Here is a 22,645-nt window from a genome sequence, read left to right on the forward strand (position 1 = left end):
TAATTTCTAACAGTAATCTCAGCTCATACATTGCGACCTACTCGAGGCTTAAAGTTTGAGGAGGAGTACTGAGTTAGTCAAGTTTTCAAGCTTGTATTTAACACAAAACTGAGCTCAATAAAGTCTCAAGTCACCACAAAGAAATTTCTAATCAATAATACACACAACAGGGGAACAATGGATGGCTATAAATAGATTACCACTACAAAGCTAACAAGACATAGTCGCAAAATGGTCACTATGAGATGCTTAACTGCCACAGTGAAACACAAAATGGCCACAAAGGACCATTAAATGACTACAAAGACACAATATGATGCAAAACAACCACAAAGAAAATGACCATAGGTAAGCATAAAATAGCCAAATAAAGACGCCACAGTATCACCACAAATAGACACCAAATGATCACATCGGCATGATAATCCATCATAAACTGACTTAAAATGACAAAAGCACAAAATTACAACGAAGCAGTAAATGTCTTCAAGGTAATTGTAAAGCGATGCAAACGGAGTTCTAGACAGACAAACTGACAACTAAACTGTTACCACCCTCCACAACTCATGTCAGGGACGCTTTAGTCACAGAAACACAAACACACTCTTACCGACGCGATATAAACGACAGCAAATGGAATTAAACAATATCATTACAAGGTAATGCTAATGCTCGTCGCTAATGCTAATGCTCTCTGATAACTTTAATGCTAACGCTAGCCGCTTACTGTTTGCCTTACCTTCGCGCTGCAGGTGTGTTCAACATCCAGTCTCACTCGTCTTCGACAAAAAAAAAAACAGCTCCAGAGTTTGTTTTAGTATCCACATCTCTCCGGCAATGACGTTTCTTCACAGTACAAGCAAAGAGAAGCAATGGTTCAAACTTCGTTTGAGGCTGATTTCCACATGGTCTAGCCGCCTCTCTGCGCTCCTCCCCAAAGCTCGCGGCTAATGACGACATACGTCAGCCAACGTTGGCAGAAAAACGCTGATTGGCCGACCGATTGTGGTCCGCCTAGCAACCGCCTCTGATTGGTCTTAAAATACATCCACCTTTAAGGGAGAGAAGCTTTAGGATTATTGCAAGATCTAGCCTGCAGCTGTGAGCCAGGCGAATGATCAGTGCACAAAATCTGACGGTGAAACTTTTTTTTTTCTAATAAACTGGACATGAGCCACATGTAATTTGTAAAACCTAACGAGCATGCTCCTGTAACATATATGTATACTGTAGTTGGTTACAGCAGCGTTATTGCCCCTGGTAGTGGATTTAAGGGTCTGAAATACACTTTTTACTCAATTTATTTAATTGTCCCCAGTTAACAAAAAAACGACTCTGCTTTTCGCCCAAAGTCAGCTGGGATTGACTCTAACCTCCTTGTGACCCTCAAAGCATAAGCATAATATTTAATAGATGGATGGATAGATTCAGGTGAAGCAAGAACATGTCCGAGTCTCTTTTGATTGAACAAGCAAAGCAATTTATTTACAAACATACACAGGTAGTAAGTGTCACCCACGAGTCTCTCCTTAGTGTGCATCTAGCGAAATCTTTGGGCTTGCATACAGAAAGAAGCTCAGTATGTTTTTTCACCTTAAATCAGCAAAAACCCATGCTTTTCCTCATTTAAATTTGGTTTAGTCTTGTGATCATTTCAACTCATATACCATCACATCAATACTTGGAGCAGCATTAAATACTATTTTCAAGTAGGCCTTCTATAGGTTCCTGGTTTTGGTGGCCTCTCAATACTCAGTGGTATTGCATGAGACAATTTCAAGGTAATAAAAAAGTAAATCAAGTTGTAATACATGCCAAATAAATGGAATAATACTTTTTCAATTGGTCACATTGGCACTGTGTATTTTAATATTACTTTTAAAGATCTTAGATTTCAAATCAACAAATGCTAATTCAAGTTATATGCAAATATTTGAGCTGTTATTGATCCTTGTTTGAATCTCGTTCAGACTTTTCTCCTCCTCAGACGTCAGGGTCGGCTAAAGAGCAGTGTCCCTTAAGCCTGAAGGGATTCTGTGTCCTGCTCAAGGACACTTCAGCAGGAGGACAATTACTGGCACAGGGTCTTAACCCACATCCACCAGGCAAAGGACGTTCTGTCTCAAAACTAGAGCACCCTGCTGCCACCCTGCTGCTAATCCTTATCACTGGGTAATGGCATTTTTGCACTCACTAACAACTCTTCAGAGCAACCATCTTGACCCCATTATAGCACTGTAAATGTGCTAGCAATACACTCTAACATAGAGCACAAGAAATTTCGACACTGATAAAAGTGGGTCTGGTCTCTGTGAGTCCATGGCAAGCATTTGACTGGTAGAAAATGAATGGAATACTTCAGTGAAAATAGGAAGTCCCATCTTGTCTGCAAGTACCTGTGTACAAACAATCATTTCTTTTTCATGCGGAGAGTTTGTGGCTAGACAATAGTGAATAAAACACAAAAGAGAGAAAAAAACAAATCAATGGTCCATTCAAATGAAGTGTGTGGTGCTTGTGAACGCAGCTTATTTTTCAGGGTTAGTTCCCAAACTCGTTAAAAGCCTGGAAAAAAAAAGGAACGCCCACGTCTTGCAATATTCAAAAAGTGCACTTTTAAAGACGATGACTTGCGAAAAGATGAGTCACTCTGAGGATTAACAGTCCAAAACCAGCCACATAAAAGGCTTTTGTTTAAATTTTATGCAGGTCAGGAGGCAACCAATCATACCAAAGTTTACACGAAGGAGATTAATGAAAAGAGATGATAAAAAATGTTACAATCATTGGTTGTTTTAACTGAGAGAGAAAAAAATCACCATCAGATTCAAACAATAAAAGCTCTCTTAAGCAACAAGAGAGGTCTAAAATATACAAAGTGAAGATGAAGAGATGTGAAACACGCAAACTAGAAAAACTTGTTTGCAGACGGTTGAACCTTTTCTTCCACGTGTCCATGTAGTAATGATGAATGTAGAAGTCCAAAAAAAATGGAGAAAAGTTTGTTTAAAAATGTGTGTCCCTTTGGCTGATTCCAGGTCTCTGAGAGGAAGGAGAACGTTGTCTGTAGTGATGAATGGCTGCAGTCGAGTGGCAACCCGTGGCGCCATGAAGCTGTCGTCCGACGGCGACGAGGGAGGAGAGGAGGTGGGAGGATGGATATCGCAGGAGGCAGATCAGGAGGAGAGCCTGGCGGTCGTCCTCCTGATGGGTCACTAATGCTAGGAGGTCTGCAGCAGGCGTCTGTAGTGGGGCATGATCTCGTGTTCGGGCAGGTGCAGGTTGAACTCCAGCGCCACCAGGACCGGGAACTCGAAGGCTATCAGCTCTCTGCGGTTCACTCTGAACCGCTCCTCCAGTTTCTGCCAGAAAAAGAATTGAGAGTTCAGATGAAACAATAGATACATGTAGTGCTGCATTTCCTAATTGCTTCTCAATGATTCATAACCGCACCCACTTATTTTTAACCAGCATTTCCTGAGGGCTGGCACTGCTCTGCCTCATAGCAGAGTTGGACCAAAAAAGTAAAAGTGTTACATGTTAATGCAATATTCTAATAACCAATGACAAAATGGCGGCAGAGTCACAATTTGATTAAGAGTAAACTAAATCTGTAGTTTTTGTCAGTTCTGTTGAAATGTAACCAAATTGCTAATATGCTAATATGTAGCGATTCAGCCAGTTTGTATTGATAAAGTTTAGGATTTCAGCAATGATATTGGTAAAGTGTGTCAGAAAGCACAAATACCACACCCTGTGGGCCCCTTAACAAAAAATAACATCTGACATTTATGGGATTTAGAAATCGCTCAACTTGCAATATCACAACTTGTTTTTGGGTAAATACTAGATCTGACTCTTAAGATCAGCTTTCATGATCTCATGAAGTCACAAAGTTTTGTTTTTTCTTCTGCCTGAGGAAACTTACGTCTATCAGGAGCTTGACTTCATGCTTCTTGAGATCGCCACCGATCTTGGCCGCCAGAAGTACACAAGCTCCGGCACAGAGTTTACGATTCTGCTTGTTTAGTTTGCCTTGAAGGACAAGTTTTTCAAAGTAGACGAAAGCCATGGCCACTGTGGGTTCCTCGTAACCACATTCGTCCTGGGCCAGCTTCCTTATCTCCCTTTTCAAGCTGCGCAGAGTGAAATAAAAAGAGAACGAGGAAGGGAAAGAGAGAAAGGGGTAAATGAAGAGAAGGTAGACAGTAAGGAAAATGAATTAAACAGCTCATGTTAAAGTTAAATTATCTTTATTGTAAAAAAGAAAAAAAAAACTTAACATGACACATTTTAAACATTTCTGTTTGTTTTACCTCCTTATCTTGCTGAGTGTGAGCCTTATGTGGGGGAACTTCTCCTTGAAGGTTTCGTTCATGTCCTTCTTGAGGTCAGAGGGTTTGACGTATTCAATGACCGTAGTCTGAAAAGAAAAACCAGAGGTGGTGTCAGAATGACCACACTTTAAGCACCGAGCGAGGTGACTGGATCCTCACACGCTAGTGTTGGATTCCACCGTCTCACAATGAGGCTTACTAAGCTCTGGTGTTACCCGTGTCGCTTAAAGGACAAGTCTGGTGATATTCTATATTTCACTCATTGTCAACAAATCCCATGAAAAGACCAAAACCAACAATGAGCTGATCCCACTGACAAGTACTTCCTGTGTATCCAAAGCCTGATGTAGCTTATTCCTCTGTGCCATACTGCTCCATTGTTGTCTACAAACTATTACAAAAACACAACAATGAGCCACACTATTACACTGGAGGGCAATTTTCCTTCATTACCAAAAACATGGGAACTGTAGTTTATTTTGTGTCAATGCCACATGGCCTACTCTTTCCTGCTGCTGTAAATACTCACAAGTGCATCGAATGTTGAATAGTATTGAGAGGTAGTCTGACATATTGTTTATTTTGATCTTTTTATGGGAGCTGCAGACAATAAGAATAAGATTATCACCAGCCTTCTCCTTTAAAAACCCAGAGGACACACAACACTCAACTGCCTACTGAGCCTTCTCCAGGCTTCTCTTCAACAGTCCTTGGAGCTTGTTACAGCACGCTGTGAGTACCAGGTGGGTGAGTCACATTAAGGACAGTTTAATGAGGGGCTGAGAGTTTGGGCTTGGAATATAATCTCTGTAGAACAAAATCTTTTCTGGCTCTTGGTAAAAGGTAAAGGGAATATTTGCAGCTAAATATGCAGGATTATTCAGATTTATTACAACAAGGAGTTAATTTTTGTAGATTTAGAGGACAAGAAATATGAGTATTCAGACAACAAACCAACCCCCACATTATTCTGTTATTTCCGAACAAATAAAGGAAGGTGAGCATTAAAATTACTACCCCAAAAGTAAAATAATTACTTAAGCAGTTCTTTGTAAACACCTGTCACAGTTTGCTCATTAACTGCTTGGTTTAACTTTGACCCACTGCATTTGCCATAGCTGCGTGTGCAGGATTATTACCAACATTTTGGCTGTACTTACGTTCAATTTGACCTCTAACACTTTAGCCAGATTACCGAAACCACTTTATTTGGCTTGTACTGTGTTCTTTCCTTTTCAGCCTCACACATGTACACACACAGACTGGCATATCAAAACACACCTATTACATGTACACACCCATTTTTTTTTTATCTCAACCCTGCTCACATCCTTACCCTACTGAGTGGGTGTTACTGCACTTCACTTCAACCGTAGTAATCACCTTGCACTTTTTCTACTGTCTTTTTTGTTTTGATAGTGTTGTCTAACATGGCAGAATCTCAATGAATGTACATCACAAAAAATAATATTGTATAATCTTGAAAAATTATAATAACAATAATCAGTCAGTCAAGGCCTGATGGTTCCAATTTCTCAAAAGTTACTTCTTTTTTGCTTCTTTTCTTTGTCAAACTGTTTATCATGATAGAGGAAATATACATAGATATGATATAATTATAGATATGAGGTAGATATTTTTCACAACTTTTTGACATTTCTTCGACTAAAAGAAACATCCTTTAGTAAAGTATCCACTAGCAGTTAAGTAGGTAAAGATACACATGCAGGAGTTCTAAAAATATAAGGATGGCCCTCTGTATGCATGTATGGTATTGCAGGCAGCACATGGAGTGTGAATAATGGAATCCACCCTGAACACCATGCAACTGATTGTGTACCTTGAAGGGGAACAAATGCTTATCAATGGTTGTAGTTCTGAGAAATGAACATTAAAAAAAGGACGGCACTGACTCAGCGTGACAGAAAATCTTGACAGCTATGACCACGTCTCACACTAACTTATGTCAACACATAAAAACATTTTCATCATTCCACATTTTTTAGGCCTAACAAGTTCCCTCAGTTCTCATGCTGAAAATTAAAAAAGCTAATAAAAGCTCTCTCCTGCTTGAACCTGAAAATTCAGTTAGAGAATCATGTCTCCTGCGCAGCCTGTGTTCAACCCCTGAAATGCTGAGAATTTACTGGTTCCATTCCTGTAGTAAACACAATAGCCATTGTTGTGAGACGCTGGGTTTTGTAATTGGAGGAAGAGAGGAGGAGAAAAAAAAAAAAGCATAGCCTGGCCTTGACTGAACATTTCAACTCTGTCAGTCCTTGTTGTGTATTCTGCCAGTCTCCGTAACAAAAACAGAGCCTAGGAAAGAATGAAGTGGGAGTCTAGTCAGGGTTTTTTTTTCTTTCCCAACCACAATAAAACATCCGTTCTTTTCCAGAAAAGTGAGAGCGATTAGTGCTGAGACATAAACACTACACTAGCTGTTGCACTGGTCAAGTGGCTGTTAAACATCTACGTGGGGATAATATATGTACGTTCATTCAGGCCTCAGAAGGTGGGAGAGAGTCTGGGCCGGTGACCTTCCTGATTAAAACTGTCTGAAACATCCTCCTGGCTCCCTTGCAAAAAACAGCTGATAAAATTCAGGAGGACTTTTTAGAAAGAAACTCTTGAGCCAGACTAATCTTCCTGATGTGTTGTTGTTCTTAGTTGCAGTGGGAAAACTGAGCACAAAAGGTCCGAAACGATTAAAATAACTATTGGGAGGGGGAAAAAAGCATTAACAGTGAGATACTGCAGGACATTTCAACAAAACAAGTCAAAACAGAGGTGGATCTATTTCAGCGGATTATGTCCTGGACAAAAACAACCTTTCCATTATACTCTCAGGAGGATGAGGCTGCAGTTGGTGTTGTTGTTGTTACTGCTGCTGGTGGTGTGTTAGACAGAGCTGGAGTATTTTCTCACCATGTAGGAGGGGAAGATGAGGACTCTCTTGTGTTTTCCACAGGGCCACTGAGGGTCATCCAGCAGATTGGGGTCATACTCGCGAAAGTCTCCCAAATCATTCCCTGCCATGAGCACAAACACAACAGCAGAGGTTGAGCCAGAAGTTACATTTGCACTATTTCTTTTCCAATAAAAACACACTGGATAACGCAAAAAACAACTGAGAGTGAGAAATACTCAACAGTCATAGTGAATAAGTTAAGTGGTTGTTGGCAGCCGACTAACCTGCGTCTAGGCTGCTCTGGTTGCTGTTGGCTCGGCCCAAACTGAGGCTGCGGTGGCTGGCGTTACGAGATTGAGAGAAGGAAGAGGTGGAGTCGATGGTGTTTCTTCGACCTCCCAGCACATTAGTAGGATACAGGAATTGGGTGTAGGATACAGTCTGCGGACACAGGTATATACGGTAATGCCGGTTTCAGAAAAACCTAAAGAAATTGCCCTCTTTATATGGCAACTGTTCAACCTGTTAGATTAATAGATATTCTTTACAGCAGCATTTTGTCAAGGCAGGAAAAGCACAGGTGGTACCAATAACACTACCAATGGCTCAGTTCCAGAAAGTGTCCCAGTATACCATACCAGTGAGCCAGCATACATATAAACAGTAGCCTATATCTGACTTGGCTGAATGCAATTGTTAATAATGTGTTTAATTAAATTGTTCCTGCTATGAAATGCCAAAATTTAGAGACTTATTGTCAGGTTCAAATATGCAAATAGTGTTAGCTTGCTGTACACTACCTACAAAACACACAAGTCGTCAGAGTTAATGTACTGAATTTATCAACAAAATAATAATAATAAAAAAAATCAGTGCAATGTTTAAGACCAGCAGTTTAGCATTTAAAAGGAAAGTCATTTGTGTGACAAGCCAGCTTAGCGCCATTCAAGCCTATGGAGCAGCTAGCAACTAACTAGCTTGTGAGCTAGCTGATCTTCCTTCAAATTCAAGCATTACTGAACTGTGACTGAATGACTGTCTTACAAATTTAATTTAGTTAATTTAGTATTTTTGCATATTATTCATTATTCAAACAGTTGGAAATGAATGTTCAGAAGTTAAACCTCTGCCATTTTTAGCCTTTTACATAAATTACTCTGGCAGTAATTTCTTAACATAGAGTGTAAAAATAACATTTTCTTTTAAACATGCAGCTAAAATGTAGATCCCTCCTCATTTAAAGAAATGTATTTTCTTTTCAGTGCTATCTGTAGCTTGGTTTTATCTGGTGTAGAGTGATAGTGCAGTGATAGTATAGTGATGATATAGTGATAGAGAGATATTCCTCTTCCACACACACACACTTTTGCTGATTTTCTCACCTTTCCATCTGCTCCTAACTCCACCCCCTCCAGCCCGATCACCATCTCCTTGGCACTGACGCCTCCTGACGGGTGCCGCTGACGCCCTCCTTCCAGCTTTACATCCCTGATGATGAGCACACAATCTTTTATAGTTTTCATGATACAAACAACGCTGCGCCTTGTTTTATTCCCATCTCCTCTCACTGAGACCTGTTTCTAGCTCACCTCCACATCTCTACCTCACAAATATAGGGCTCTGTATCGATCTGCGCTCATCAGATGGCCTAGTTTCTGTAATTGCCCATGACTGTGGGTGCATCTCAGCGCAATCAGAAATAAAGCACTCCCTTGGGAAGAAGGATGGAGGAGAGTATGGTTCCTTTCTAGCAGGCTAAACTCTTCAAACTCAGCTGCTGCCTTGCCAATGCCTGAAAAGCCATACTGCTGTGGGAAATTTGGAGCAGGTCAGATGGTCTGCTGAAGTAAAAAAAAAAAAAAAAAAACAGACCGCTGGAGAGTAAAGTGTGTCAGTGGAGCAAACAGTGGAGAGCCCTTGACTGAACACATGTATGAGCCGAATATTTCTGCTGCTGACATACAGCAGTCTGAGGCATCACATGTAAAATTAAACTACATGCTAAAGAAATCGTATTTAATTGGCATTTGGATTAAAACACATCATTCATGCTATGACTTACTAAATTACAACCCATGTAGCCCACTTTATTCACACTCTGCTATACTGAATAACTGATAGCAAAGGGGTAATGGAATTTTTTTTTAGCAATTTAAGATTCTTGATTAAAGAATCTTAAATTGCTCAAAACAAAGTATAATTTGCTGTTCATATTTCAGAACTAAAAATCTATTGTACTGACATGGATTGCTACCATATCAAAGGAAGAGCATGAACATGTCCAAATATTTCACCTGAGTTGGTGTAATATTAACTTCAGCCTTATTTTGGCTTAATATTTACACTGCAATGAAATTTTAGAATGACAGCAGACAGCAGGCTTTCAGTTGTAACACTGTCTTGTTTTTCTACCCTCTCTAGCTCAGTCTTGCTCTCTGTTTAAAGCAGTGCCCAGATAAATAGAGAGTAATGACACAGTGGGCCCTCACATGACTCTCCCAGTGTTTTGATGACATTTGGGACCAATCTGTTATAATGAAAACAGTGTTATCTGGCAGACAGGCACGTCAGGACACAATGTTGACAGATGCATCATAGACATGGAGATCCTCAGGCAGCAGACATCTTGCAGCACAGTGCAGATTAAATAAAAAAGGAGAGGGAAACACAAGAGATGGAAAGCTTCCTAGGAAGAGAGCTTTTCTATGAAGCTTGAGTCTGCTGAAAATGAGGAGAAATAAAAGGAAACCATAAGAAAAGCTGATATTGCTAAGTAACATGCATGAATAGGAATCACTGGCTTACAAACATCTGTATGTTAGTAGTGTTATGATCAATGCAAAGTGCTCATAGTGTCCAAATGTTTCTAAAACTAGCATCAGGCGAACAAAGAATAAATATTAACTTGACTAAAACAGTCTTGACCCCTGCTGGCTACCTACTACCAAATACTTCACAGCTCACATAAACATTTTAGGGTTGGGCTGACTGGCTTGTAATAATATTCCCCCACAGTCTTGCCCAAGCTTCACTCATTACACTGAACTTATGAGCACCACTGGATTATACTTTATTATTCCCTGTGAGGAAATTAACTCTCTACCCTGAGAGCCCACTTCGACTACACTCCAATGCCAGCAGCATTACCTAACATGCATGTCTTTTAAGGTCAGAGAAACTGAAGTATATGGAGGAAACCCATGCCAATATAAGGAGAACATGCAAAAGTCACACAGAGAAGCTACAGCCAACCCTCAAGGGGTTTGAACCCAGGATCACCTAGCTGTCACGAGACGGTGTTGCCCCATAAACAGACGTCCAATTACACAGCCTTTTAGTCAGCATAGTTCTGTGTTTTCTTTTCCGTAAAGGAATAATTCAACATTTTGGAAAACACGGGTATTTGCTTTCTTGCGGACAATTAGATGAAAAGGTCAGTGCCACCTGTACAGTTAGCATAGCTTAGCATAAAGTCAGGAAACTGGGGGGGGGCTAACAGGAACTTCCTGATATCTAATCGTCACCTTGTGAAAGGTCACTGTACTTGGCCAAGAGGGTCTGGTAGGCTGATATGTTTTCTTACCTTTGGACAGAGCCCAGTTAGCCATTTCCCCATGTTTCCAGCCTTAATGCTAAGCTAAAACTAGTGTGGTACCAAAAGTGGTCTCAATCTTCAAATCTAACCCTCAGCAAGAAGGCACATAGCAAAAATCAAATTGCGTAATATTTGAGTAGAATTTGTTTGGAACCATACCAGTCTGCTGTGCAATGTTTTGTTCATGGGGCAGTAGTTATAATAAATATAAAGACAGAGAGACAGAAGAAAGAGGAGGAGAGAAGGAGGAAAGACTGCATGCAATCAGTTGTTTGGACCCAGGCATCTAATAAAATGTTGTTCTGCAGTCACAACACTTGACTGAGCCACCAAAAGCCTAACTGTAAACTGTCAATTACCTGCAATTAGATGTCAAATGCGTGTTTTGGAAAGCCCTGGGGATTTATTAACCCTTGACCTTGCACTGATTGGCTGGCTTAGGAAATTCCACAAACGGATTGAGCCTTTTATGCTCTTCACTAAGCCCCAGTGTGAAGCTTTTCTTTCTTTGCATTGTATTCTCTGGTGTTTATCTGTCCCCTTTCTCTTTCACTTCCTCCAAAACACACTGTTTCATGTGACTGGGATGGGGAGTTAGGGGGGCATCAGGATCAAGGCCGTAACACAGCTATTCCCATACAAACCCAGGTGAGTTCCCTTTACGTGGAGCTTTGTGTTGCTTTAAAAAAAAAAGAAAAAAAAAGACAAGCATCTACAGATAAGCCAGAGATGTTTTTTGTTCTAGTTTCAAGAAATGTAAACTCTAAACCCAGCTAAGATATAAACAAAAGTGGTTAATAACAAACTGTCATGACTGAACACACAACAGAAGTTCCTGTGGATGATTAGACCGCTGAACAACACTTCAAATTTGAGGGTTAAAATGTCTAAATGTAATTAGAGCAAGAACCCCAGGGAAAGGTGAGTCTTAAATGCTACACAGCAAAGCCAGCAACAGACAAAAATGGGTTGACTTGAACAAAAAAGAAAAGGATGAGTGCCCAAAAGCCACCGGAGCCATTATGGAAAAAGCAATACAAGCACCAAGCATTAGGCTATGTGGTCTAGGTATATACAAAATTTAGGCCTTTAAAGCCCATTTCAGCCCAATGGTCATTTATTGTAAAGTAAAAATGCATCCACCAAAACCAACCCTCAGCAATGTATGCACCAGTCATACAGAGAGTACATCCACAGAAAAAGAGGGATGAGAAAACAAAGGGAAAAGAGGGAGCACAGGCTGGAGGAAGTTACAAAGTTCGGCATGCTGTTGGATACATACCCTGCTTGGCTACAATCTCGATAGGGCAGGACAGAAAATACACTATAGAAGGATCTTCTGCCACTGATAAGGACTATCCTATGAAAACAAAAATGGTAAACAAACTAATCAATGTCTATCTGACAAGATCCACAGGTTAAAGTTGGAAAAAAAGTGTGCAGTAAAAACTTGAAAAATGAAGAGAATGAACTGAAAATTCAGTGTGTGTGTGTGTGTGTGTGTGTGTGTGTGTGTGTGTGTGTGTGTGTTGTTTTGTGGTTGTAGCATGTAGTCAGTGGTTTGGGAACAACAATGATGCATTTTTGCTAAAAGATCTTTTTTCCTAAGAACTTCAGTTAAAACCTGAGCTATTTTTAAACTGAACCACCTTGTTCTTGTGTAAACAGTATCCAATCAGACATGTTTTCCCAGTGACCAGATGTCAACAGCACAGATGGCAGAATGTCTTTGACTTTAACCAACACTACAACAACCTCAAAAGTACCTCTTTTAATAGCTGCAACTCACGGATACTTGATGAATATTGCTACTCGGCCACAATCAACATCAGGACATAAACAGCTTGTGAGTCACGAAATGCCAATTGTTTCAGCATCAGGTAATCAACAAGCGGTTACTAATGGTGTGGAAAATCCAGCTCAGCATTATTCCACATCAGATGTGGATCTGAGAGAAAAACAACTTAACCTATCAACTAATTGAAGAGGTGGAACTTATCAAGATAGCACACTGAGGTACTAGTGTTCACATGAGATCTGTTCCTCCATGTCAACCAAATGCTAAACAATAAAACTAACACATTAAGAAATATACATTTACACTTTATCCATTCAACAGAGTGAATGCTGTAGGATTCTTCACTCAAAAAAACCCACAGGGGGTTACATTCTGTGTCGCTAAACACCACAAAAAAAGATAAACTCTGTTACCTTTCAAATCCAAAGAATGTGACAGTCATAATGATGAAAATCACCAGGACATTATAACTCAGAAACACTCCACTGGTCTCCAGGACTACATTAAACAACCATCCTCCTCCTTTAGTTACTTTCTGCACATCCAGTGAAACATCAACATTAAAACCACTGAGCCATAAATTGTCTGTATTTAAGAGATTTGTGTGCTGTATACATGCTTGTACAAACTGTGACACATTGGTGCGTGATTTAGCACTTAGTGGTCGAGTGGAGTGATTTTATAGTGTGATTCCAAAATTTCAACATTGATCGAATACAGAATGGAAATAAAATAGAATATATATTTAATATGCACATGATTCTCCGTCAGTTGCATTTTATTTAGAAGTCAGAGCAACATGCTGTGAATGGTGCCAGGCCTGCTCGCCTGCAATGTGGCTTGTAATGTGAGAAACATCCAAACTGCAGTTCATTGACTGGGGAAGCCTGCCATTATCCACTGAGGACTTGTATTGACTAAAGGATGGCGTCGTTTGCCTTCATACCTTCCATTGCGCATATCATGTTGCCTCATGTTCTTTATGAAGTGGACTTTCTTGAAGCTCTTTGGTCGGGGTGAACCTGATAGGGTTCGGCATCTAAAATGTAAAACAAACACATAACATCAGTACATAGGAAAAAAAACGGTGCCAGTGGGATAACATTACACTGAGGTGAATGTCAGAGTAAATATAGTGGCAGACAATGTGAGTGAGAGGGGTATTTCTGTGCAGTTTACTACCTGCGTAGAGGAGCATTTTCCTCAATGTCCTCAAGCGTTTCAAGCGAAGAGCGCTGAGAGATGAGTCTTCGTCTGAGAAGACAGACAGAGGGGAAATGAGGAAATTATCACACCAAAACCTTACAACAGAACAAACTGTCATTCTGCAAAACAGCTTTTATATGAACCACCTCTGGAAAAATAATAATAATAATAATCCCTGTCATGACCTTTTTTTTGCCATGACATACACATGAACACACAGCACTGCAAAGCAATTTGATCAAAAGGCAGAACACTAAATCAAAGTCTGCACCACAACAATCCCTAAAATGGAAAAAGTCAGCACTGAAAATCCATAAGAGGTTATTCTCCACACAAACTGAGGTCAGTGTAGCTTTTAGAATAAACCAAAGTGTCAGCATTTACCAAATGTCAACCCAAATCTCCATTTAGCTGCCTGACATAAAAGCAATGAAACTACTGAGAACCTGAACACCTACCACTCATTTTTCAGTAATAAACAATTTGACAATAATGAGGAGGGCTGAGTATCAGTCAAAAATATCTGACAATGTGATGCCACAGTTTCAGTATGACAATAAAAAATATCTTCTACTGACACCTTAGTTAGATAGAAGCAAGTGTAACCCTTTTTTTATTTAACAAAATATGTCAAACTACTTTATGCACCAGTGTTAAGTAAACAATTTTGCCCAATGGAAAGACTGTGTTTTGGTACTTGATATTTGTTGATGTGTAATGCTACCGACACGTTTCGTCCAGTGCTCAAAAAGCATTGAGATTTGATACCCAGCTGTGGAACAAAGTGCGTCTGTAGTGAACGAAGGCCTCGAGACAAACATCACCCGTTTCTGTATGTTCTGTGGTTAATTTACACGAACGGGCGGTAGTCGAGTTATGACTGCCGTCGATCAACACCACCGTGCAAGCCTGTGTGGTCATTGATCACTCCTCGGCCTTGCGTAGATCACAGAGAATTTTCCAGGATCTGAGCTGCTAAGAGGATAACGAGCTGGCTCTGCAAGCACTTTGTGTAACACATTTTGTCACAGATGGCCTTTATTTCACACTTTAGTTGCACGACTCAACAGGCTATTTCTGCTGGACCACTTTTATATGATCAGCTGCCAGTGTCAGAAACGAACCCACATGTGATAGCTAAGTAAGCCTGAGCTGTTCCAAAATTAGGTTGTAATTGCATGTTTAGCACCACGGTAGAAACATAATCTGACTCATTAGTCCGCCTACAAAGTGGTCACAATTAAAGTGGTGGAAATTAACACATTAGTGGTCAAATAACAAAAACCTGACACATTCTCCCAAGGGGTCTATCTGTCATCAAGTACTAAGAAGCTCTGCAGCTGTTTTACTACTCTGCCAGGCCAAGAAAGGGTGTAAGCAAATGGCTGTTCACACCATGCATATTTTGTATCATGCTGGACTATCTAATTGTTCTCACAAATCAAAATGTGTTGTAATGCTGTGGACCCTGCAGCATAAAGACAAGCTGATGACACTTGACCTGGCCCCCACCCCCTCCTTCACTGAGCATCTCAGCCAAAGGGAGCGATAGTGGAGCGCAAAGCGTCGTGGCTGGTTAATAAACGACAGAGCATGAGGACAGATTAACAAAAGATGACTCTGTCCTTAAGGATCACCCCGGCGTTTAAACCAACACAAGCCGAGTGAACTCTGTATACCAGAGGAGATGGGGTGAGATAAGTGTTTACATGAGGAGCCAGACTGTTGAAGCCGACAAGAAACCGAGGGCCATTATTCTGGCTAACTCTCTGCACTGTATATTATGACCATAATGATCATAAACTGGAAGGAAGAACATCGTGCTCTGATAAAGGGCACAAAGTGTAAAATCCTTAGTCTAAATGATCACAGTGTGCAGCTGACATCAACACTGTCTCTGCTACTGCCAAAGGGTCATAATGAAGAGGCCTGACCTCTGCCTGAAGGTCAGACGAGTGGGATCATGTGACTGTCACTCTTACATCATCCCCCTTCAGTGACAACCACGGGAGATGGATTAGCTGGATAAGGATCTATGATGTCAGGTTGTCTAAGACGACAAGGCTTCTAATTTGCTCTAATGGTGCATCACTTCATTCCTAAAGCATTTCCATGGTGTATTTTTTACGTATTTTGAGATGAAATGGGATCTTAGCATGGAAACAGTCTTAAGCTAATGAGAAAGTCTTTGATCCAACAATGGTTTAAATTAAGGGTTTCTATTTGAAGGCTTAACTTAAAGCTGCACTAATCGATATTTTCATGTGAACTGTGGGTCAAATGACTATGTGTAACATGAAAAGGTGTTATTATCAAATACTCCAGTTCTCTTTACCTCTGTGTAGCACTTAAGCTTCTTTCTTCTCTTTGTTTTGGTTTTATGGCTCACAACTTTACTGTCTTGGTTCATCGAACTTATCAGCTTTGTTTACAACAGCAGGCAGCTTTAAAAACCCACTGTACACTGCCTGCAGCCACAAACAAAGGTAGCATCTAGCTGATTAACAAAGCAGAGCGTTTGGTAGCTAATGAGACAGGTATGTCTCTCAGGAGTTGGTGGAGGCCAAAACAGAGCAAAATGGAGAGTGAGCATTGGACTTAAATTCGCTCCAAATGAATGCTAATGTTTCTGCACGCCTGCTGGTGTCTGCAGGGGATGTGTAAATAGGCAACTGATTGCTAACATAACAAGGTATATTTGTGTTTAAACATATTTGTGTTTTCTACAGTTCTGTATGTAAATATATACTGTAGAGCTGAGTTAAAGCTAATATGAGACTTCAGCTGTCTGAGTTAGCCCAATTAGGTAGGTATCCTCCAAAGTTATTCTTAAGTCTTTTTAGTAAAATATTCCCTCTTGTAATTTCCAAAATAGTATTTTCTTGCAGAGCTGCAGTGGAGTAACAACAATGAAATTTTGCACAAAAAAGCCTGAACTTTGGAAGCTACCCACTTGATTTCACTCATTTAACTCATTTTAGCTTTCATTCACGAGACACAGGACCAAACGTTCAACACATACAGGCATGAGAACTGAACAAAATCTGAACCTATCCTGTGACTCTGCAAACAATCCTCTACTGTATCCCCAAACTGTGCCAAAGAAGAAATATCCTCTTATTGTAACCATCTGTCTCCATTCTGTGTGACATTCTGTCATCTTTCCAGTCCAAACCTCTGTGAATCGTTACTTTCCTTCAAAAAATCATTCACTACTTGGCTGAGGGGCATGTTTCCAGTTCATGAGGACACAGTTGAGTTGTGCTTGAGAGGACTTTGATCCAGCCACTGTAGATGAACGGCAGCAGCAGGACGTGTTTTTAATGCAAAAGATGTTTTCCAGGCTGGTACAAATCCTGGAAACAATAACACGGGCCAGGCCACTTATTCACTCTAGACGCAAAGGACATCAACTAGAGTTAGAACAATTGTTTTCATAACAGTTTGACATTAACAAGGCTCAGTCAGGAGCTTCAAAGAGCAACAACAAGCATCCCTCAGTGTCTTTGAAACAATTCCTGCCATTGTTGCCTCTAGTGATTTTCTTTAAGCATGTTTCATAAATGCAGCCCATATATCTTTAAGCTATTTCTACTGCAGACACAATACCATCCTACTGGAGCTGAAAATGTTTCAAAAAGTTATTGATAATCCTGCCCAGTGGTGCCATGCAATAAAGTGGACTGTTTAGATGTGAAGATTAAACTGCTTCACACGTACGCCCTGTTGGCAGCCTGCCACAGGACATAAGTCTTCCATTTTGTCGGAAAGTCACTGAATGGAAATAAATGTAATGTTCTGGGCTTCTTCACACAAATACAGCCTGGGCAAACGGAAATGTGATTATTCTGATTAAAAAAAAAATTCAAGTTCAGCCTCTCTGATCTTCAAACACACCAGGAGGGTAAAAGGGATGTATCAGCATGTTTGGAAACTAAACGAACGAAAAGGAAGTTAAAGAACCAGAAACAGCAGTATACAGCACTGTTAACTGTTCATAGTGAGAAACCAAACAAGTCATAATGTGGAGATTTAATTGAAACTGCGTGAGGTGAGCAAATCACATGCTGACCCTTGTTACTGTGTCTTACACTCACAGCTGGGGTTTTTTTCATTCACATGTTATGGGCATTCGTTGACAGCTCAGACATTGAGAGACACTGTGAAGGAAACCCAAGCATTCTTATATAAGCCTGTGATTATGCCAACCATGACCTCAGTGAACAACAATCAACATCATAACCAGAAGTATGTGACCCAGTCGCACAAAAACGCCACAGGACCATTATAATGGCTTGTGCTGCTTGTTTTCCAGCCGCAGTTCCTGCTGCCTCATGCTAAAAAAATCTTGTTAAAAAACTGTGAAGTACGTGACTCTGCACTTTTCTACTGGTGATGGGAACTGAACTAAAAAAGAAGACATGAGAAGACTTGGCCCACGTCTTAGTGGGGAGAGGATGAAATGAAAATAGCTCTACACCTTAGGCAGACAAGGCCAGATGGTAATAGGTATGCTATATTTAAAGTGCAGTTCTTGGCATGCTGATACATGATGGATGAACGCTGAGGAGTGGAGGGGAAAACTGAATATGAAATCATCCATAATTTTCATGCATTAGATCCTGATTAGGATATGGTCTAAAGCAGTTCAGGGGCCTCAGAGAGTCTATTCTGGCGGCACATCAGAGGCTCTGCAGCTTCCTGAATGAGAGCGGGACTGCAGGCCAAAAAGTCTGAGGGGAGAGTGTGTCTCCGATGCCCCTGGGAGAGGAAGTGGAGGACAGAAAATACAGAGCCGGGGAGCCAGGCTGCTTCTCAGAAAGCCTGGGCATCCTGCCTCACCCAGCCAGGGACCTCTGGACACGTTTCCACCAGCTGCCCTCGGAAAACAAACCAGGCACTGTGCGGAGCGCTCGTCTGTCTGCGCGCCGGTGGAATATGGCCGCGCTCCATCAACAGGTTGCTTACTCCTCCACATTAAGAATTCATTTTGTGTGGACATCCTCCAAACACATTCCAAAAGCAGGGTACAGTCAGGGTTTAACAACTTCATTCTGTATTTACTAACTCAACAACAGAGCTGTGTAATAGAGAGGAGACGTCAGACATGCAACAGCTGGGCATCAAACCTCAATACTGTTTTGGTTCTGCACTGAAATGTATCCATAGCACAAAGAACTGAAAACTGTTAAGTACTAAAAACTGACCATGAATGCTTTAATCTCTGATTTGAGCCATCATTTTGCCAGTTTTATGCCAAAAATAAAATAAAAAAAAAACTAAATAAAAATAGCGTTCTGTAGAAAAACGTGTACATTTCTCAAAGTAAGGTATTTTAAAAGTATTGTTGCGGTAAGAGTACACAAACTCAGGTTAAGTATTGACTGAAAGCTCCATCTTGACCTTGGAAACATTAGTTCATCAACTTTCCCTCAACATTTGGAGTTTGTCATGGAAGTGTAGCTTTTCACATTTCTATTTTTCTGAGTGAAGACTTCTCATCCATGTTGGGTCAAAAGTTGAAAGGCTGTGGAACAGCTGCTAAATGGACCTTTTGGTGAGATTATTTTGCCGACTGCTGTTTCCAAGGTTGAGGGTGAACTTTCAGACTTGACTTTCCAGCCAATATGAACAGAAGGCCCTGAGCGATACAACCAAAAAACTCCAGTACAGCTACTAAATGGACCATGGTGAGTTTGTTTTGTCGACCAATGTTAACTTCATTACCAATTAATCTGTTGATTTCTGGATTTGTAGTTAATGTTGTACTGGACTGTGCTTCATTGGAAATGTCTTTGTTATTTTGTTCCCTGTACTGTAAATAAGTCTCTCCTCTAATTTAAAAATGATTAATGGTGTCTTGAGTGTTGCATAACTTCTTTAATGCACCTCTCTTTCTATGAAAAACTACAGATTAAGACTTTCGGAAGCTGTTAGTTCAGCAGTGCAATTTCCATGAGGTCAGGAAGGGGAACTAGATGCTTACTGAGTGTTTCACCATGAAGCAGAGCTTCCTGAGAAGTCTGGCAGACTCACCAGAGGGAGGAGAGGATTTGGGTAAAGAGAGGGACTCTGAATGGAGAGTACAGCAAAGAGGATTTGACAGCAGGTTCTGACAGTGAGAGAGGCATGAGAGGACTGTTACTGACAGCTGTCCCGCTGCGAGGCGAGACCCTCAGACCTCCAGAGCGAAGACAAAGTAGACAAAGAGGGCGAATAAAAAGACATCCACATGAAGCAGCAAGCCCTTGTTGTAAGTGTGTTTGAACAGAGGGGTGTAGAGTTACAGGATGTTTACGTAATGCAGATGGAAGAAGAAGGAGACAGCAGGTGTGTGTGTGCCAGGTTTTGGAATGACATCCACTAAAAATAATTTGAGGTCTAGTAAATTTTGACATCAGGCGTGAGAACGTGCACATAAGCAAACCAAGAAACACGGAGAGAAACTGATGAGGTGTGCTGCCTCCGGGTGTAGAAGCTAGGCTACGGCTCCACAGCTGTTGGACCTGTGATCATACTGAATGTATCTGCCCCCCACCCCACCACCCCCTCTGCAAGCAGACCAGTGAGTCATGAGGCTTCAACCATCTGTACGGAGTAAATATACAAACAGCTGAACTTTCTCCTCCTGCTGTGTATTCTTGCATCCAGGCAAAGTGCCTCTGCTTGGAACCAAAAGCACCTTTTCAAAAACAGCTGACTGGAAAAAATGTGCAAGAAGAAGAACAGTTTCCTAGAGTTCATTCATTCGGGGCCGAGGTCAGCGTGGTTGTGAGGAAACACAAACACTTGACTCACTGGAAGTTCCAAGTAAATTAAAACATACACATTAATTGAACTCAATAATAACTGAGAATTGAAGCATTTGCCTTATTGTGAAATGTGCAAGGAGGAACAAAAGAAGTAATAATCTGTCTGCTGTGAGAGGCTCGTGGTATAAAATGCAACAGGGGGTGGAATCTTACTGTGGCTATTAATGTGTGGAGCACATTTTGAAAACAAATGACAGTTGTCTGGAGGATCCTGCCAAACAAACACGATGACTGACTGACTGCTCCTGCACTGTGCATGTTTGCAGTGGCACACTTTTGAAATCTGTGGGAGGCATGACTGAATTTTTGTTTGTTTCCAATGATAACACCAGTGCACAGTTTAATGGCCTGACTGCAGAATCCTGCAGAGTGCAGCTTGAATCGTTAACATCCTCCCAAAAAGCAGACACAGTGTGCTACATGTTGTTCCCCCCAGCAGCAGGCAGTTTAAGTAAAATCCACACAGTTACCTTGACCTCTGTAGCTCTATGGCAGAGTTGGCTATCTGTCCGCCCTCCAGGCAGTAGTTCTGGGAGGACTGTCTGGAGTAAGAGGCAGGAAGGATTCCCTGAGTGTACGTCTGCAGCCTCCCTCTAGCCGAGGCTGGGACCGCGGAAAAGGGCGAGCTGAACGTCGAGGACACGAAAGCGTCACCCTCCGCGTCCGTGCCCGCCGGGGCAGTCGCGGCGGGACCAGCCCCGAAACTAGCCCGGTGGCTGCTGGCGAGGAGAGCCTGGTTTGCAAAAGCGAGCGCCTGGGCGGCCGTGGTCGCCGCAGCAGCAGCAGCAGCCGCAGCAGCAGCGGCGGCGGCGGCGGAGGAGGAGGAAGAGGATCCGGACGCCGAGCGCTCCGGGGAAACCAGGCTCTGTCTAGTCCTAGGTTCGAGCGAGCCCCCCTCCTCCTCGTTTTGATTGTCTCCGTCGTCTTGCACGGGTCGCCCATCTAGAGAAATGTTGCTGAGAAAAGACAGCGCCGCTTGCCTCCTCCTCGGGTCTATGCGTTTCCGCGTATGCTCGATACTGGGGTGCTTTATCTGAAGCGTGGCTGTGGATGTGTTGCTGCTCGTGGCAGCCGCCATGGTCCCCCCCTTCCAGTGATCCGAGTCCCCGCAGCGGCGATCTTACCTTGCTGACATTAATATTGTGTTGGTCGTGCTTGTGTTGGTGAATGGTAGTGGCCTGTCTTTTAAGTACATGCGTTTAACTGGGTGAAAACAGGGAGGTCACGTGTGTGCAGTATTGTGGCAGCACAGGGAAAATTTGGACCAATGGGCTGTCAGGAATACATGTGTTTTTTTTCATACCTTTTCCTGACTGCTGAAGCCTCACTCGCTTGTCTGACAGTGCATGCCAAAATTACATAAACCAGTCACGGCCTCTGTAAAACAATCAGATCTGCTCAATATTACTACATCTGCGATCAACGCTCTCAGTTTCTTTCTTTTTTTTTTTTTTAATTTGCATTACACGATTCCTGCGAGAAACATCTCACGTAATGGCGTGAAAAGTTTCAGAGCAGGTCTCTGCCTTTGCACATTTCACGCGAGCATGGCGAAAAGAGCTGCACGCCGCTTCCTCGGTCCTCACAAGGCGCAGCTGTGCACGCACAATGATCTATGGCCGTTGACAGAATGGGGCCTGGCTCTGTTTGTTTTGAGAAAATAGATCATTTGGGGAAGTGTACAAGTCAGCATCTCTGCAACAATTGCGCCATCTGTCTGCTTGACATGCATTGCGTGTGCTGTTTTTTTGGCCATAACCCAATTAAATGTGCCATCTAGTGGTTTTTTGGGGGGAGGAAGCAGCCACAGAAGTTTATATACAGGAGCATACAACATGCACGTTTGGATGAAGAGCTCAAGGGAGGCTGGACTGGTCATCTATTTATGTTAATGTATTGTGTGCACTTATATGTGTTTCCAAAATGTTATTCTTGTAGGGGATGTTCCTCATTCCCCAAATTAACAATGACTTCATCTGTAAAGGA

At 41.6% G+C, this 22,645-nt stretch overlaps 1 protein-coding gene across 2 annotated transcripts; it reads right to left on the reverse strand.

Moving 5' to 3' along the window:
- Positions 1-1,457: 1,457 nt before the first annotated feature.
- Positions 1,458-21,916, reverse strand: cables1 (Cdk5 and Abl enzyme substrate 1). Of its 2 annotated transcripts, XM_018676305.2 has the most exons (10): positions 21,130-21,916; positions 13,824-13,895; positions 13,588-13,680; positions 12,126-12,203; positions 8,631-8,736; positions 7,533-7,689; positions 7,266-7,369; positions 4,317-4,423; positions 3,929-4,136; positions 1,458-3,362 (listed from the first exon to the last, which is right to left on the reverse strand). In XM_018676305.2, exons 1-10 carry the CDS (start codon positions 21,735-21,737, stop codon positions 3,222-3,224), a joined length of 1,674 nt encoding a protein of 557 aa, XP_018531821.1. In that variant the 5' UTR covers positions 21,738-21,916; the 3' UTR covers positions 1,458-3,221. The 2 variants fall into 2 exon arrangements, with proteins under 2 accessions (XP_018531821.1, XP_018531822.1); XM_018676306.2 differs by lacking the exon at positions 12,126-12,203 and having other exon boundaries at positions 21,130-21,905.
- Positions 21,917-22,645: the final 729 nt, after the last annotated feature.

The sequence above is a fragment of the Lates calcarifer genome, linkage group LG4 (genome assembly GCF_001640805.2).
Source record: "Lates calcarifer isolate ASB-BC8 linkage group LG4, TLL_Latcal_v3, whole genome shotgun sequence".
Lineage (NCBI taxonomy): Eukaryota > Metazoa > Chordata > Actinopteri > Centropomidae > Lates > Lates calcarifer.